The sequence below is a fragment of the Hemicordylus capensis genome, chromosome 4 (genome assembly GCF_027244095.1).
Source record: "Hemicordylus capensis ecotype Gifberg chromosome 4, rHemCap1.1.pri, whole genome shotgun sequence".
NCBI classification, from domain to species: Eukaryota; Metazoa; Chordata; class Lepidosauria; order Squamata; family Cordylidae; genus Hemicordylus; species Hemicordylus capensis.
In genome coordinates this window covers 125,066,214-125,085,211 of record NC_069660.1, presented here as the reverse complement: position 1 = coordinate 125,085,211, position 18,998 = coordinate 125,066,214, and the positions used below count along the sequence as shown (strand labels likewise).

At 42.6% G+C, this 18,998-nt stretch overlaps 1 protein-coding gene across 9 annotated transcripts in view; it reads left to right on the top strand.

Annotated features, from left to right (window-relative positions):
- LOC128324836 (divergent protein kinase domain 1A) overlaps positions 1–18,998 on the top strand; it is a 182,537-nt gene that overhangs the window by 124,085 nt on the left and 39,454 nt on the right. For all 9 annotated transcript variants that reach the window (XR_008307121.1, XR_008307120.1, XR_008307122.1 and 6 more), the window contains 3 exons: positions 11,337–11,471; positions 13,088–13,228; positions 13,921–14,079. Coding sequence is in view for 6 of the 9 variants with exons in the window: in XM_053249925.1 (XP_053105900.1) it covers positions 11,337–11,471; positions 13,088–13,228; positions 13,921–14,079 (435 nt within the window). In the remaining 3 variants the exon portion in view is untranslated. The remainder of the gene's footprint in view (positions 1–11,336; positions 11,472–13,087; positions 13,229–13,920; positions 14,080–18,998) is intronic.

The window sequence follows — 18,998 nt, the reverse complement described above, 5'->3', positions numbered from 1 at the left end:
ACGATTCCGGGCACCAATGACGTTTACTCTGGAGGGAGCTGATACAGAGCATCCTGAGGCACCGCAACTGGATCCTCTTCTGAAAATGCTGGACTCCAATACTAATACACCATCCAATTTCCAAGGCTTTCCTCATTCCAAGGAAGATGCTTGCGGTTCTGCCCCACGGTTGCTCACTGCCATTCAATTCACAACTTCGACCCCATAGCACACCTGCGGCTTTAGTCATCAAGTGTCCCCATCTAAAGAGACTGCTTTACCAGGTACCAGCTCGCCTGGTGCGGGGTATTACTTCCAGGAAGACCATGCTTGGTGAAGGGGACTGACATCAATACAGAATCCTACTATACTTTCTGCCCCGTCCCTCTCAGCAGATGTTGCTCCAGCTCCTCATAAAAAGGTCTTATTCAATGTGAACACTCAGACTAGAATTCAGTGCACTTCAGCACAGACTCAAACAGTTTCTAAGCAGTATTCTAACGCCGGCATGCAAACCGATCCTTTGCCGGTTCCTATTTCCCCACAGGAAACGTCTCCAAAACTTCCATCGCACCATACTATTTCAGACCCTGATTCTGCTGATAGTCATCATGGCTCTGATTTTGAATCAGATGCTGAGACGGTAGAACTGGACCCGTCTCCAGATGTAGCAACACCTCCCCACATTTCACCAACGGAAGAATTAAAGGCATATCATTCCCACGTGAAACGTATGGCCAACGCATTAGGACTGGATCTTACTTCACAACTTAAAACTATAGATGATCCAGTTTATAACTTTATGCAAAGGTCTCAATCAGCGCAGCCCATAGCACTCCCCTTGTTACCCATCATTTCCAATGTGGCACAATGCGCATGGCAAGTGCCACATACTTCTACACCGACTTTGAAAAGGCTTGGAGGACTGTATCGGGTGCAGGAGCAAGATAATACCTACATGTTTAAGCACTCGGTCCCAAACTCCTTAGTTATCGACTGTGCTACCTCCTCCAAGTCTGGACGATGACATACGACCCCTGAGGACAGAGAAGGCAGGAAACTTGATGTGATGGGCAGGAAATTATATTCTACTTCCTGTTTATCCGTAAAGGTTGCTAATTACTCGGCCTGTATGGCAAAGTACAGCTATTGCATTTGGAAGGAACTGGAAAAGGACTTGGATACATTATCTCCAGAAGAGCTGAAACTTCGATTCCGAAAAGCTTTGCAGCAGGCAGGTGACCTTATCTGTCAACAATTGAGCACTGCAAAGCACTTAGTGGAATCGGAGTCCCGTTCCATCACGACAGCTTTCACCCTACGTCGTCGTGCCTGGTTGAGATCAGCCACCCTGCAACAGGACATGAAAGATAAAATAGAAGGTCTGCCATTTGATGGGAAAGGCTTATTCTCAGAGGAGACTGATGCCACCATGGAAAAGATGAAAAAATCAAAATTCACAGCTAAAACCTTCACATCTGTGACCTCACTGGCCACATCCTATGGAAATAAGCAGCGTGTCTCTTACCATCCCCGGTCTACATACAGACAAGACCAGAGGGACTTCCATAAGTCTTACCAACCATTCAATAAACGAGCGACCCAAAAGACGGAGATTTTCCTCAGGTCAACGCGACAGACAGACGGGAACAAACAGCATCTTTGAAGTGTGGAGCAGCCCATACCTGGGACTCCCCATTGCTTCCACTCCCAGAACACCAGGAAGGATTTGGTCCCGGCCTACAACATCACGCAGCCGACCCCACTAGCCACCAACACCATCAGGTTGGCAAGTCATGTGAAAACATGGCGCAACATAACATCAGATCAGTGGGTCTTGAAGATTGTTACATCCGGTTACGCAATAGAGTTCAAGACCCAACCAAATTTCAAGGGCATACACTTCACAAAAGCAACGCCGGCCCTTCTTCTGGAGGTTCAGGAACTCCTGCTCAAGAAAGCAATAGTACCAGTTCGATGGGCAAATCAACAGGAGGGGTTTTACTCCCGTTATTTTCAGATACCGAAGAAGGATGGCGGGATCATGGACTTAAGACACCTAAACAAGTTCATCAGTGTGAAAAGGTATCAAATAATGACGTTACAGGACATCCTACTTCTTCTCCATCAAGAGAGGTGGCTTGTGACGTTAGACTTAAAGGATGCCTACTTTCACATAGGAATCCAGCCCTCCTTTCAGAAGTATCTGCGACTCACTGTGGGGACCTCGCTTTACCAGTACCAAGTACTGCCGTTTGGTCTGTGCACAACTCCCCGTGTTTTTACCAAGTGCATAGCGGTGGTAGTTGCCCACTTGATGACAAGGGATCTGAAAGTGTATCCGTATCTGGATGATTAGCTGCTGTCCTCAACAGACCAAGAAGAGTTACTTTTGCAGATAAAGTACATGTTACATCTTCTCCAGAACCTAGGCATACAAGTCAACTGGAAGAAGTCCAACCTGATGCCAGTTTCAACCTTATCGTTCATAGGAGCTCAGCTCAGTGCTAAACTGGGGAGGGTATTTCTACCGGAAGACCGCTTTCAGACCATAGCGTCACTGGTTCAAGTGTTTCAGACTACGCCGTCGCAAACAGCGTGGCACGTCCAATGTCTATTGGGACTGATGGCTTCTTGCAGGTCAACTGTGAAGTACATGTGCCTGAAAATGAGAAAACTGCAATTGTGGTTCCTGTCCTCCTTCAATCTACTCAGGGACAGCCCCATAAAACATCTGTCTGTACCGCTACCAATTCTTCAACCTCTTTCCTGGTGGACACGAAGCTCCAACCTGCTCAGGGGGGTCCCATTTCAGGCCCAACTTCCATCGGTATGGGTCACGATGGATGCCTCTCTTCGAGGTTGGGGTAGACACTGCAATGCCGCCACTACTCAGGGCCTTTGGACCCGCAATCAGCGTCTACTACACATAAACTTTCTGGAGCTGTTGGCAGTTTTTCAAGCCATGAAAGCCTTCCTTCCAGTGCTGCGAGGACGAGTGGTCCAGTTACAATTGGACAACACCACTGCCATAGCCTACCTCAACAGACAGGGGGGCACAGTCTCAAGATCGCTCTGTGCACTCAGCATTCAGATCTGGCATTGGTGCATCAAGAACAGCATAACACCTGTGGCAATACACATAAAGGGGTCAGACAATGTATTGGCAGATGGTCTCAGCCGCTCGTTCTCCATGGACTGCCACAAGTGGGAACTGAACAACCATTACCTCCAACAGATCTTCGACCTCTGGGGCCACCCGGAGATAGACTTGTTTGCTACAACACAAAATGCAAAATGCAGGCTGTTCTGTTCCAGAGCGGGACACGATCCACATTCTGTGGGGGATGCGTTCCAAATAGACTGGTCACTCCATCGCTCTTATATGTTCCCCGCCTTGCCAGTCGTGAACAGAGTAATAGCTCGTCTCCTGCACAGTCCAGCGAAATGCATCTTGATCGCACCGTGGTGGCCACGCCAACCATGGTTTCGGCATTTACTCAGACTGACCTCGCACACTTACCAGAGACTTCCGAACCGCCCGGACCTACTAATTCAAGAGGGCGGCAGAGTGTTGCATCCCAAAGTTCTCACACTGCAACTGACAGCATGGCGGGTCAACTGCTGAAGAGGATCCTGCTGAACAAGCGCAAACCATCTACAAGGCGGAACTATGCTAGCAAGTGGAAGAGATTTGCATCTTATGCACAAACACATGGGTTCCGTCCCAAACGAGCCACCATATGGAAGTCTTGCTTTATTTGATGGGCCTTAAGACATCGGGACTTTCTAATGTGTCCATATGAGTGCACCTAGCGGCTCTCTCGTCTAGACATCCGGGATGGGGTGGCAAGACATTGTTCTCCCATCCCTCTTGTAAGAATTTCCTGAGAGGCCTCACAAATCTCTATCCTCCTATACGCAAACCAGTCGAACCTTGGAGCATCTCTCTGATCCTCTCTGCTCTAACAGAGCCACCATTTGAACCAATGAATACAGCAACTCTTCGGCATGTCTCCTTGAAAACGGTCTTTTTGGTGGCTATCACCACTGCCCGCAGGGTGAGCGAGCTGACCGCCCTCCGTATGGACATGCCTTACACTCGGTTTTACCCAGAAAAAGTTCTCCTGTGTCCGGACATCGCATTTGTACCCAGGGTGGTTTCGGATTTCCATGTCAATCAAGACATAGTTCTGCCCACCTTCTTCAGTTATCCATCCACGCCTTTGGAAAAGGCTCTCCACTCTTTAGACGTCCGCAGAGCGCTGCTCTATTATCTCTCGAGAACAAAGCCGTTACAGAAGTCCAAAAAGTTACTGATATCATACAAGGGTTCTTCTGTGGGCCAAGCACTGTCCAGACAGCGTCTGTCGGGTCATCTGAGGAACCTTTTGTGAAACACTACGCTATTAACCTACGGTCCGCTGCGGAGGTGAACTTTGGGAGAGGCGTCCTTAAAAGGGTTTTTCAATAAAGCACTGCTCCTTCCTCCTTTTGGAGCTAACTAAACACCCATTCTAATGGATTCAATGGATCCCGTACCAGATAAACAGGTTGCTGACCTGTAACTGATGATCTGGTAGAGATCCGTTGATATCCATTAGACCCTCCCGAACCTCCCCTCTGCAGTGCACCATAGGTTTATTAAGTACAACTTACCATATCTACGACTGCTTTGGCGGTCTCCAAGGAACTAAGCTGCCTGCGCTTCCTCCCAACTTAAATAGCCACGTGGAGCAGGGCACAGGTGCCGAAAAGGAGCTGTGAAAACTCGACACCGAGAGGCTTCCGCACAGGCACAGAACCCATTCTAATGGATATCAACGGATCTCTACCAGATCATCAGTTACAGGTCAGCAACCTGTTTTTCTCTGATCTAGTGCAGGTTATTGGGATTTACACTGATCAGCCTAAGTTCAGTTGTTTTCTGTGAAACTAATGCAGCAGCTTCAAAATTGTAGGGCACAGCTTAGTAGAAATACAGGAGACGCTCATCATCCGCGTATCGCAGTTTCATGTATCTGCGGATGGGTCTTAGAGACCCAGTTTCTTTATCCGTGGCATGAAATATAGGCATTTTTTGCCTCTCCGCAGTTCCTGAGTGACCGGAAATGACTTCCGATGTCATTTCCGGCTACCATTCTGAAATGCAGAGCCATTTTTATGTCTTTTTTTTGTAAAGAAAAAATAATTTAAACAAAAAAGGGGATTTGAAGGGTATATCTGGAGAACAAGGTACTATTCTTGCTTACCCTTATTTCTGCCCCTCCCTGCTTTTTAAGTGTTTTTTAAATCTCCAAGAATCTAACTCCCCAGTATCCGTAGGGTTAGGGTCTCTTTATTTGCAGTTTTGTTTTCTGTGAAAATTGGCGGGAACAGAATCCCCACAAATAACAAGGGCCACCTGTTCTAGTCGAGTTCTACAATATCATTGGAGTTTTAAAGTCAACCAGTTTAGGCTGTAATCTAAGAATACTTTTATTTTATTTAGCATATTTATATACCACCCAAAACTTACATCTCTGGGGAGTTTACAATATAACACAGATTAAAACAAAATTAAAACAATTTAAAACAATAATGGATTCTATAAGTCTCTAATTAAAAGCCTGGAAGAAGTTCAGTTTAGTATGATCTTTGATCAAATACACAATCCAGATCAAATAAATCTACCCTGAGGGGGTAGATAGCAGTATAAACACATGCAATTGACTGTTTCTGACACACCATGAGTGAATTTTAATTGCAGCTGTATAAAATTTGGCTACTGAGTGCGAAACATAAGTGTGTATCAGAAAGAAATAAGTTTATATAAAATTCATCCGAATTGTCAGGGTATCTAAGAATGAGAGGAGCAATGTATTCGGAACGCAGCTAGCGATAGAAAGAACACAGAAGCACATGGCCAACCGTCTCAATATTCCCACTTCCACAAAGGCACAGTCTCTCCAAATAAGGAACTCTCCTATACCTACCCTCTAGTACTGCAGAGGGCAGCACATCCAGCTGAGCCATGTCAGGGCTCTCCTGTGTGCTGGATATATCAGGTCAAAGTTATTTAGCTGGTTTTTGTGAGGGCTTGGTGGCTCCAAGTCTTACGAGGCTTGGTACCTGGCTTAAACCTGTCGCGCGTTCCATATCAATAATACGCCTCTTAAGGATCACCATAGCATTATCATAGCCCAGAGCAGGGCCAGACTGGGGGCACTGAGAGGGCAGTGGAATGTATGTGGGGAGGGCGCCGGGTTTTGAGCAGAATGGGTGCTTAAGGGTGGGAGTATTTACTGCTGCCGAGTGCAGCAGGGCACAGGGGCACCTTGCAGGTGGGGCGCACCGGGAATATGCCCTCTTGCCCTGTGGGCCAGTCCGAGCCTGGCCCAGAGGGAGAAGATATTCCACTGACAGCCCATATGATTTTAGCTTTTCAGTAATTAGATGCATCAAATTAGAAGGGTGTTCATTAGGGGAGCTAGGCCAGAAGGGGAATAAATCAGTTTCAACCAAAAGTTGAAGATATAAGTCCAGGCACATGAAAGCCTGGATGAATAAATGTTTCTTAACAGCTCTTTTAAAAATTGTCAGAGATGGGAAGGCCCTTCTTTCAGCAGGAGCACATTCCAAAGCCTTGGGGAAGCCCATCCCTGAGAAGTCACCAGACAAAACCGGTGGCTGTTGCAGACGGACTTCCCCAGATGATCTCCGTAGGCAGCGAGGCGCATAAAGGAGAAGGCATTTTCTTAAATACCCTGGGCCTAAGTTGTTAAGGGCTTTATAGGTTATAACCATAGCATTTTATATTTTGCCTGGAAACATATTGGTAACCAGCGTAGTTCTCTTAATTTAGGTGTGATGTGGTCTCTTTTTGAGATGACCAGGAGACCAACCTTGCTGCCACATTTTGCAACAGTTGGGGTTTCTGGACTACATACTGAGACTAAGCAGTTTCCAGACCACTTACTAAGAAGTCAGTCCCACTGAATTCAGTGCAATTTAGTTGAAAGAAAATTTGCTTAGCATCATCCTGCTGTGCAAACAATCCTCATATATAACACTGAACTAGGCTTCCATTTATTGTAGCTTTGAATAAAACTTAAGTTTTCAGTTTGCCTTAAGTTTTCAATTTATCTGGTCATCTCCTGAAAAAGAATTCTTTAGGGCCCATAGGAGGGCCTTCTCTGTGGCCGTCCCTGTTATTTGGAACACTCTTTATCTCCCACACTAATTCATTCAGCCCCCTCCTCCTTAGTGGCTTTTAAGGCCCTTCTCAAGACCTACCTTTTTTGCAAGGCTTTTCCCCTTATTTTTTTTTTTTTAATTATTGCTGCTGCTGTTCTTTGTTGTTGAGTTTTTGGAAGAGGCAGTATACAAGAAATTTTTAATAAATAAATAAATCTTGTTTGTTAATTTAATCCATATTAAAATATGGATCCTGCTTCTCTGCTTGTGACAAATTCTGACATGTAAATGTCTCTTTCTAGCCAGTCTTCTGAATTTTGATTTGATGTAAAAAATTATAGATCTTTGTAGCAGTTAAAATTATTCCATAATTCTGGAACTGATCCGGAATAGGAGAAGCTACTGTTCAGATCTTAAAAATAAACGGTGGTAATATTTGGTCAGTAATTTGTCTTTAATTAAATTAAGTGTGAATATTTATCCTGATCTGGAATCTGTTCTACTGAGATGGAAACACATATCACGTATCTGTTGTTCATTGGGATTGAAAGGAGTTAGCATTGAGTTGCATATTTGCAAGGAAAGTGGAGAATGTGGCTAATCTAAAGTGTGTGTAATTAATTTGGATTACTTAGTTTGGAAGTAATCCAAACTACTGGATTACTTCACTAAGCTTATAGAGAACAGTGTATCTGTGGAAAATTTTGGGTGGCGTTTGTAATGTTCACCAAAGCCAAATTTGTGTACTTTGTGCTTCAGTTTTAGTTGGATTTTTGTTGTATTAGAATAATTCACAGTTATTTGTATGTGCTAAATGAAATTGGGATTGGTTAAGGCATCCAGGGTTGGTTCCTTGGTCAGCCATGAAGCAAGTTGAATGGCCTTGGCTAAGCCACAGACTCAACATTGTTGTGAGGATTAGAGGATTTGAAAAATAGTTCGTATACACTTAGAAAGCGTGAAGTAGGGTGATTAAAAGGGGGTTGGCATGCATTTGGACATGCAGAGTGTGATGGAAAATGGTGCATAGGTACCGCTAGAAGGAACAAGAAGCTATATAAAGGATTTAAAATTAAAAAAAATACATTGGAAACTGCCTGCACATACTTTAAGACCTTATTCTGCAACCATGGTGATTATACCTTTTTCTTTTTCTTTTATGAACACTGATACTTGGAAGAAACTCAGTTTTGTGCCCTCTGCCCACTTGAGATTCTTTTAAGATTACAACCTAAATAGGATAGGCTGTTACAAAATAGCTTGTTTTCATGACTGCAAGTACTCTGAACATAAGAACAGCCCAGCTGAATCAGGCCCAAGGCCTATCTAGTCCAGCATCCTGTTTCACACAATGACCCACCAGATCCCTCTGAGAAGACCACAGGCAAGAGGCGAGGGCATGCCTTTTCTCTCTTGGAGTTGCTCCTCTACAACTGATATTCAGAGGCCTCTGAGGCTGGAGGTGGCCCTTAGACACTAGAGTAGCCATTGATAGACCTGTCCTCCATGAAGTTGTCTAAGTGCCTTTTTAAAACTATCCAGGGTGGCTGTTACCACATCTTGTGGTAGAGATTCCATAGATTAACTAGGCGCTGTGTGAAAAAGTACTTCCTCTTGTGTTGCGAGAGAGGGAGAAAAATTGCTCTCTGTCCACTCTCTACTCCACACATAATTTTATACACTTCTATCATGTCTCCCCATAGTTGCCTCTTCTCTAAACTAAAGAGCCCCAGATGCTGTAGCCTTGTCTCATAAGGAAGGTGCTGCAGACCCCTGATCATTTTGGTTGCCTTCTTCTACAATGTTCTCCTTAAGATGCAGTGACCAGAATTGTACTCTTGGGTGGATGTCATCTGGCCTGGTGATTTGGTAATTTTTAATTTTTCAAGACAGTTTAGAACACCTTCCTTTGTCACCTCAAATTGGCCCAGTTCTTCAGTCTCCAAGCCTGAGAAGCTCTGTTCCAGAGAGGGTATATAGTCAGTATCCTCTGCCATGAAGACAGATGCAAAGAACTCATTCAGCTTCTCACTTATTCTCCTTATATAATCCCTTTCATCATCTAAGGGTCCAAGCGCCTCCGGCAGGTGTTCTGCTTCTGATATATTTAAAGAAGTTTTTGTTATTCCCCTTGACACTTCTAGCTATATGCTCCTCAGACTCTTTTTGCATCCCATATTGTCTCCTTGCATTTCTTTTGCCAGAGTTTATGTTCCTTCCTGTTTTCTTCATTTGGGCAGTGCTTCCAATTTCTGAAGGAAGTCGTCTTCCCTTTTATAGCTTCCCTGACTCTACTTGTTAGCCTGTTCCACGCAATTTGCTTTGATCTTGAAATATTTTAACTTCTTAAAATTAATAAGAATCTTGTTTAAAATCAATAAAATACTTATTTTCACAAGTAATGCTAAGAATGCCCTTTTATGTATAACACTGTTCTTGGGGTTTTTAAAAAAAGTATAACTAATGTGTGTAATGGGATGGGGGTGGGTGGGAAATAGGCAAATTCCTTAGTCCTACATATGTGGCTATTTAATCTGAATTTTCCAAAGGCCCATCTCTTATAATAGATGCACTCTTCTGTGACTATAGAGAAACATAGCCTCTGAATGCTATATTGGGGATATAGCTGCTCCAAAACTAGACAACATCCAGGTTAGGTTACTGTAATGTGCACTGTGTGGGTTTGTCCTTGAAAACTATATGGAAACTTCAGTAGGTACAAAATGCAGCAGGCAGGCTTTTAGCAGGGACATCACCAACTACCTTTTTGTTTCCAGGCTTGATTTGGGTGCTAGTTATTTCCTTTTTATAGCCCTAAACTGTTTGGGGTTTGGGTACCTTAAAGACTGTCTTCACCCATATCCTCCTTCCCATACACTTAGATGATCATTTGAAGCCCTGCTCCAGGAGTCTTTGCCATGAGTGCAATGGGCACTCACTAGGAGAAGGATCTTTTTGGTGGTGACACCGACGCTGTGAAATACCCTTCCCTCAGAAGTCTGACTGGCCCCTTTGCTTCAGTTTTTTAGGTGTCATGTCAAGACCTGGCTTTATTTGCCATAACATTAGAGGAGATTGGTGTTTGACTGGCTTATGTGGGGTGGTTTGGCTAGTTCAGTGTGGTTTTTTTAATGTCACCTGTGTTATATACTTCCGCCACGTCTCCCCAGTAACATCTACTGTAGAGAATGAATGACTTGTCATGGTCAATGTCTCCTTGACACTACTTGAATTCATTTGCAGCCACCTGCAAGAGGTGAGGATATAATAGAGGCAGTGTACCATGATGCTACGGAGAGGCATGCGGGAGATATATCAGCAACAGCTTTGCATTCTTATAACTTCTAGTTAGGCCAGGGCTGCACAACTTCAGCCCTCCTGTAGGTAGTGGACTACAACTCCCATCATTTGTGACTACTGGCCACTGTGGCTGGAGATGATGGGAGTTGTATTCCAATAACAGCTGGAGGGCCAATGTTCTGCAGCCCTTGGTAACAAATGACAACAGCACAAATCTAAACCTGTTACTGTGAGGAGAAGTATCTTACTTGCCATGGTCCTCTATTTAATTCCAGTGTTTGTTTCTGCTAAGTGCGGTAGCTGTAGCTGCTGTGCCAAATAAAGATGGCCTGGGAGTGCAAGGCTGGCCTTTCATTAGTCACCGCAGCAGACTGGCTGACTCAAATGATCTGCACTTGGAAAAACACAATGACTTAACAGCTAGCTGGAGAAGTAAAAATATTGGTCTTAAAATACTTCTGCCCCAATTGGGTGCATTTTGTCAACTGGGACAAGTTTTCAATGGCGCCACAAAATGTTGAAAATTTGACTGACTGTGTGCCTGAAATGAGACTTTGGGGGCAGGTGGGCTGCAGGTGTACCTCTACAGCATTCAGAACAAGTCAGTGAACTTTAAACTCAACAGTGATTTCTATAATACTCTGAACTTGTGGTTTACTCTGTTTCAGTTCTGCTAAAGTTAGTGGCCTTTTGTGTGCCTGCTCCCCAGTGAGAATGAAAGCATAAACAAAGAAGGTGTGAAAAAAGCTTGCACTGGTCCAAGTGGCACGCCCATTTTTGTCATCTTTGTCTTGCTTTGTGGGCATATAGGGCAGCGAATATCTGTGTTAAGTTTGTGTTCCTTGTTGAATGTGCTAATACTGAATTTGCTCTCTTTGTAGCACAAGTGCAGTTCCCGCTATAGTGAAGATTTTGTGCTGCAGTTGGAAAAAGAGTTGGTACAAGCAAGACTAAGTGAAGCAGAATCCCACTGTGCCTTGAAGGAAATGCAAGACAAAGTTCTTGAGATGGAAAAGGCAAGTTGGACCAGGATGGTTTGTAGAAAGAACTAGGCTAGTTGTAGGTTCTGCTCTGTATCAAATAATTAAAGCAAACCAGCATCAACACTTTAATTAGAAGCTTCTGCTACCTTTCTCCTTAACATGTAATGCTCAACAGGGAACATTTGAAAATTGAACTGCCTTCTGTGGAAGTTTTAAAGAAATCGCTGAGTATTGCCAAATAGCAACAAAGCACCCCTAAAATAGGGTAACAACTTTATTCATACAGTGAACACTGGAAGCAGAAATTAGCACCTTCAGTTTGTTCATTGTTCCCACAGAGTGTGGGAAGTCCTAGTTCAGGACAAATTCTCATCGCAAATCAAAGCATTTGTAAATTTCACACAGGGCCTCCATCCACAGCCAAAATAGTTAGGCTGGAGACTGTTGCCATCTCGTGTCCCCAGCTCTCTCTATACTACTGGAACTGATGCAGACAAGAAGGCAGGGGCCGTTCTTCCTTTTGCAGCCCAACAGAGGAAAAGTCTTGCACCCTTGAAGCAGTCATCTGTTGCCAAGTTGTCCATTTTCCAGGGGGCACTTTTTACATTGAGTCTGCTGCAAAGTTCAGAAACCACCAGCAGCTTCAGCCAGAAACCCTGATCATTTTGTTATTATTGTATGTGAGACACTGAGAAGAAGCCTTAATCTGCAAGATGGTATACAAATAGGAATTCTAAGTGATTTCTGGAATCCTGAGTGCACTTTTTATATTATATCGACAACAACATAAAATCTTTTGTACAAGACACTGGGAAATTAAACTATCTTTATTCTTTGAATAATTATGCATATGTTAGATGGGGACAGTTAACAGTATGAGATGTTATAGGGTATGCTTGAGGATATCTTTGGAACAAGCTGTTCTGATGACTCTGACTACTTTATTGCAGTGGAATGTGTATGTGTGTGTGTTTTTTAATGCTTTTCTTTTGCAGTTAAGTGTTCTGGTTTTTTAATGTTTTTAAGCATTCATATATAAAGTCTCTGATTAAAAATGTATTGGTCCACAAGCATGATCTTCAAATACAAAATACATTAAAGCCCTCTGTTCAAAGGGAGGAGAAGAAAAGGTGACTTCTTATTCTGTTTTAACCAATACAGGTGATGCATATAACATCCTAGCAAATATGCAGTAAGATTTTAAAGCACACACCCTGTTAGGGCTAGAACTGTTAGGTCAGCAGGCACCTCTCCTCTGTGCTCAATATTAATATATATATCTCCTTTTAGGGGGAAGAGATTTGTAATACAGAAACTTTAAGTGGTTTGGTTGTGGTGCAGATTTTTCTTTGCTTTGTTGTGAAGATCTGATAAACAAAATTTTCCATCCAGAAAAAAAAAGTGTACCCAAGATAGTTATCTCCTTGTACTTTAGAGCTCTGAGGGACCCATCTTTCCTCTTCTCCCTACTCCCCCTCCCCACACACACCACTCCACAGGGCTTTGGTACATTGAACTCCAAAATATTCTTTAGGTACATACGTGTTTAGACTAGAAGAACCTCAAGTTACTTTTAATTCTGTAGCATATCATGCAATGCAGATACTTGGTCTATGTACTTACTTTCTAAATAACTTATCTTGTTACAGAGAAATAGCTCTTTCCCTGATGAGAATAATATTGTTAGACTTCAAGAAGAATTGATTGCAGTGAAATTAAGAGAAGCAGAAGCTCTGATGGGTCTAAAAGAACTTAGGCAACAAGTTAAAGATTTAGAGGAGCACTGGCAGGTAAGCTTAGTTTTTTTGGTTTTTTAAAAAGTAAGATACACTTAATTTTTAAATAAAAAATGTTTTATATTGTATCTTGTATTCTTTATTTTCTATTATAGTTGTGTTTGTGGTGGTGTGAGCTGCCCAGAGAAAAGTTTGTTATGAGGTGGCTAACAAAGTTTAGTCATAGTAGTACATTAAGGCATTTAGTTGTGTTAGAAAACAGAACTTGAGGTTTATTTGGTTACTTTGCTCTACAATTGCCCATGTACTTCATGGGGACATGCAGGTTCCTATGGCTATAGAAGGCCTTGCAGCCTAATTGTAAGCATGCTTGTCCAGAAGCAATTTCCATTGAGCAGTTCAATGGGACTTCTTGCCAAGTCATGTGCCACAGAATTGCAGCCTTAGAATGGCTTCTATAGATCTATTTCAGAATTATAAAACGATAAAATTGTCTCAAGCCATGCATTCGATGACCTATTCCAAAATGAGAGATAATATTTCTTCTGTTAAGCAAATTCTGAAGTATTTGCAAAAACACTTCAAGGTGTTGAAATGCCTTTTTCTCCTTATCAGAATCTGTTAAGTTCTACTTACATTCACTCAGTATTAAGTTGAATGAATCCTTTTACAACCTTAACACAGATGAAAAATGTTCTTCATTTTTAAGACAAGGTTTGTTCTGAAACATATTGCAATATTTTTAGCGTCATCTAGTCCGCACTTCTGGAAGATGGAAAGACCCACCAAGAAAGAACACTGTAAGCGAACTGCAAGATGAACTGATGACAGTTAGACTCCGAGAAGCAGAAACCCAAGCAGAACTGAAAGAGGTAAAACAGCGCATGATGGAAATGGAAACACAGGTAAGAACACTAGTAACTCAAACGATATTGCATCCTTTCGGATGCATAAGAAGGATTCCTTTAGGACAGAAAGTTTTTGAAATTCACTAAAGTAATGGACAGAGTATTAGATTTGAACAAAGGAGATATGTGTCAAAGCTCCACTGATTAGTGAACCTCATGGGGTTGCCTTGGGTCACTCATGATTTCCTTGCCTAACCTACTTCAGGGTGATAGCGAGGGTAATATGGGATAAGTGCCATATAAGCCACCTTGAGATCCTTGGAGAAAGGGGGTTAAGATTGAAACATTGGTTGTAAATAACTTGGAACGTAATCACCAGAGATTCATATAAAGTTCTAGAAAGTATGTGATTATCATAAAGACTTCTCAGTTCTTGTTACAGCAAATGACATGATTTTTTTTAATGTACCTGTAATATCCCACTAGGGATAGAACTGACAGGTCATCAGATGCCTCTATGTGAGTGTAATGTTAGAGGCAAGAGGAGATTTGTTACATGAAAACACTAAGCCCATTAATATGATCTAGTATGAAAATTTAATAGTCTTAAAACCCATTCTTTGTTCAGGCAGTTTGGGTAGTTTGGGAAATATTGTGTTAAATTTCTTCCAACTGTAAAGAAAGGGTACAGGTATGTGCAAAGCTATGGGACTGAAAGTTTCTCCCAGAATTTAACACCTGAATCAGATCACGTGTCTTTAAATTTCCAGCCTGTTCACATATAGTAGGAACTTCCTGAATTTTCTTCCTACCATTTAAACACTCTTCAGATGTCTTTAAAAAAAAAAAGCTGCCGTATGTGTGTCTAGTGTATCAAAAGCATGCTGGCAAGCCCCATCCCAGTGCTGATGCATTCAGAAGCCTCATTCTAGCACTGACTGAACACTCTTAGAGTGTTTTTCTGCAGAGATGCCCATTGTAAACATGAAGAGATTCTGCCTCTGATCAGAAGGCTGGGGCATCCCTGTCTTGCAGTCAGAGGCAGAATCTCTTTATGCTTACAGCGTGAGTCTCTGCAGTTGAATGCTGCAGGTATGTTCATCACTGCGGTCAGGCATGCACAGGACACACTACCCAAGTACGCAGTCCCCTTTTTATAATGTCTGAAGAGGGCTTGTGTACATACACCTAAATAGAAACACTGATTATTCACAAAATCACTTCCACAGAATTCAGGATTGTGCTTGGACTGTTGTGGGATTTGATGGGTAAAGTCTTATTTAAAGTCACTGTAAACATGAACACAGAAGAAGTTCTTGAATGGTACTAGATAGTCACATTTGCAATCTCATTTGTTCCCCCAAAATATGTAAGATTTATGTATGTAATACATTAATATGTAAGGTATGTAAGATTTATGTGCAATCAAGGCTTGAAAATGTAATACTATCTATAAAACAGAGTAAGATCAGTCTAGGCAGTGTGACACTTTGACACATTATGAAGTGGTATATATCTCTTTAAAAGTTGATTTCTGGGTGGATATATGTGTAGCCTAATACTTTCTTGTCAGTATGAAATTGAAGATGGCTCCAGCTTCTCTGTCAGAAGGATTATGTTGCCAATATATACATTCTCTTTTAATAAAATCATTAAAACTTTATTACCATTATATGTGCTGCAGAGAAACACCTAGTTTCCATAATCCTTTCAGGCAGTAGGGGGTGTAGTTGTTCTCTTTGATTGCATATGTATCACAAATGACTTGGGTCACTTTCTAGAATGCTTAAAAGTTGCATGTATGAATATGGGCACTTTTGATACAGAGTGCAAATAACTTGCTTTGGATAAGCAACACTCATAAAATACAAACACATTTAAACAGCTGGAGGCTGAATACCTTGTTTGAGGTGGGCTCAACTTCAACCTTAGGTTTTCCCAGTGATGGCTGGTGGTTCCTGGGACTGGGGGGAGGGGCACCAGGCAGGGCAGGTGATGTGTGGAGCCAATTGTGGGCAACTGCGGAGATGGAGCCAGAACTAGGCAGGTACCTTAACAATAACTGGCATAAGAGCCCCTGGTGGCGCAGTGGTAAAACTGCCGCCCTGTAACCAGAAGGTTACAAGTTCAATCTTGACCAGGGGCTCAAAGTTGACTCAGCCTTCCATCCTTCCGCGGTCGGTAAAATGAGTACCCAGAATGTTGGGGGGCAATATGCTAAATCATTGTAAACCGCTTAGAGAGCTTCCAGCTATAGAGCGGTATATAAATGTAAGTGCTATTGCTATTGCTATAAGTGTAGATTTGTTGCTGACGCGCGAGATCAAAATACAAACACATACACAAGCACACAAATCTCAATTGCTCAGAGAGATATACAGAGAGATATGGAAAACAAATGTTGCTCTAGAGTGCTTAACAGGACTAAGTAGTGTGTAGATTTATCTCTAACATGGCAGGATCAAAACACAAGTGCTCTCTCTCTCTCTCTCTCTCTCTCTCACACACACACACACACACACACACACACACACACACACACACACACACACACCCCTACCTGTACAAGCCACAGTTAAAGCACAGACCAGCTACAAAAGGCTGCTTCTGTGGACAGTAAATGCATTCTGAAGTCACCAGGGCAGCTCTGTCTGCCTGATTATTTCAAAAATGAATGCTACTAATAACATCAAACAACAACAAGCAGAAAGAACTCTGAGCCAGTGTAGTACAGTGGTTAGTGTGCTGGACTAGACTGGGAAAATCCAGGTTCATAGGAACATAGGAAGCTGCCATATACTTAGTCAGATCATAAGTCCATCTAGCTCAGTATTGTCTACACAGACTGACAGTGGCTTCTCCAAGGTTGCAGGCAGGAATCTCTCTCAGCCCTATCTTGGAGATGCCAGGGAAGGAACTTGGAACCTAGATGCTCTTCCCAGAGAGGCTTCATCCCATAAGGGGAATATTTTACAGTGCTCACACTTCTAGTCTCCCTTTCATATGCAACCAGGGTAGACCCTGCTTAGCAAAGGGAACAAGTCATGCTTGCTACCACAAGACCAGCTCTCCTCTCTTCAAATCCCCATTTAGCTATGAAACTCACTGGGTGACTCTGGGACAGTCACTTATCTCTCAGCATAACTTTCCCTCATAGGGCTGTTGGGAGGATAAATGTAACCATGTGCACCACTCTGGGCTTCTTGGAGGAAGCACAGGTTATACGTGTAAAAGTAAATAAACCTATATAAGCCACAGGTAAAGCAGAGACTAGCTACAAAAGTGGAGAACAAATGCATTCTAAAGTTATAAGGGCAGCTCTGCCAGCCTGTTTTAAAATGCATACATAAATAATAGAAAATAATAGAAAAGTCACAGGTTTTCAATGATGAAAATCATCTCCTTTTCATACCATGAGAAGCAAAGATGCATGGAGACACCCTCTCCCTACTCCATGCCTGCTGAACAGCTAGCTGGGTACCACTCAGCTGGGTGACACTTGGCCTGGGTGTCCATCCCAGCAAGCAACACATTAAAAAAAAAAAAAGTTCACTTCCTTAATATTTGCCCAATGGCCCATTACTCCCATTGGACATATTAATGTTACAGATACTGACCACAACCCAGAGAAAGACCTCGTTAGCTCTCTGCACTGCAAATTGACTTTTAAAATTCTTTTCTTTCCAACAGAATCCATTCTTTTTTTACACCACACCCAGAGGGAAAGCCACTTCTTCAATTATTTGAAAAACAGTTTGGAAACCCATACATAGGCCATAAAATAACTTTTTGGCTTCTTATGCTAATGTCTAGTCTAATTAGTCCAATCTTACAGTTGGCTGTTCATTCCAATGTTCTATGACATGTCATTTTGGGAATAGGCCAGAATGCTTTGCATACAGATAAGATCAGAGAGCAAAGGAGAGAAAGCAATGATTGCCTTTCTCCACTCCAAACAACACAAAGAAGCCAGCAAAAGATCAGACTTACCAACCGCCAGCCAGCCTACCTGCTCTCTAATCAAAATGGTGATTAGAAATATTCTGAGTAGCTAAAAGAAAGACTTTCCCAGCCTCTGGGCACTCTGATTGGCTGCCTGAGGAATCAATCAGCCTAGTCCCACTCTGATTGCTTTATAGGGTGGTCCTAAGACCACCCACTTTGCAAAAACAAAAGTGAGCATGCTTATTGGTTCCTACCTTATGTTAATATTAATATTTTAAAAGATCTGGGGCTTTTCATTTGTTCTTTGTTGTTGGTGGTACCTCATAACAATTAAAGCAGCAGCAGGCTGCAGACAAGAGCAGCAGGGAACAGAGGGAGGCAGCAGGCTCACAAAATGGCAGCAGGCTCACATGGCTGACTGAGAAATTTTAAGGTGATCACCGCCCAGTTTGCCCATAGATAAGATCCGCCCCTGCATCTTCCACACTTCAATATTGTGTAAACAATATAAATATTGTTTTAAAATTTTTAAATTGTTGTGTTTTAAATTTCTTGTTTTTGTTTTTAACGAATGTTTTAATGTTTTTATCTTGTTGTAAGCCACCCAGAGACATAAGTTTTGGGCAGTATAAAAATGTTAAATAAATAAATAAATAAAATAAACAGAAACCTGGCACAGGAACTCTATGGCCCTGTTCAGACATAGCATGAACCCTCAGGTAGACGAAGCCGTGGTTTATCTTTGAAGCAGAGAATCATGCCGCAGACTGTTGTTCAGCCGCTGTTTCGCAACCTGCGGCTTCTGGACAGAGGAACTCCTCCCTCTTCCAAGTCCACCCAGGCTGCATCCCAGGAAGCTCGGTTCCGTTGGCATCCCCACGCTGTGACCAAAGTGTTAGCACACTAGTGAACCTGCAAACATTGGCTACAAGGGGACGTGCCCAGTGCAATTGTGCCTTTTCAGTATTGCGCGCCTGCCTTTTGCAGGGTGAAAAGATTTTAACCCTTTCCTCACAGCACTGCCTTAGCGA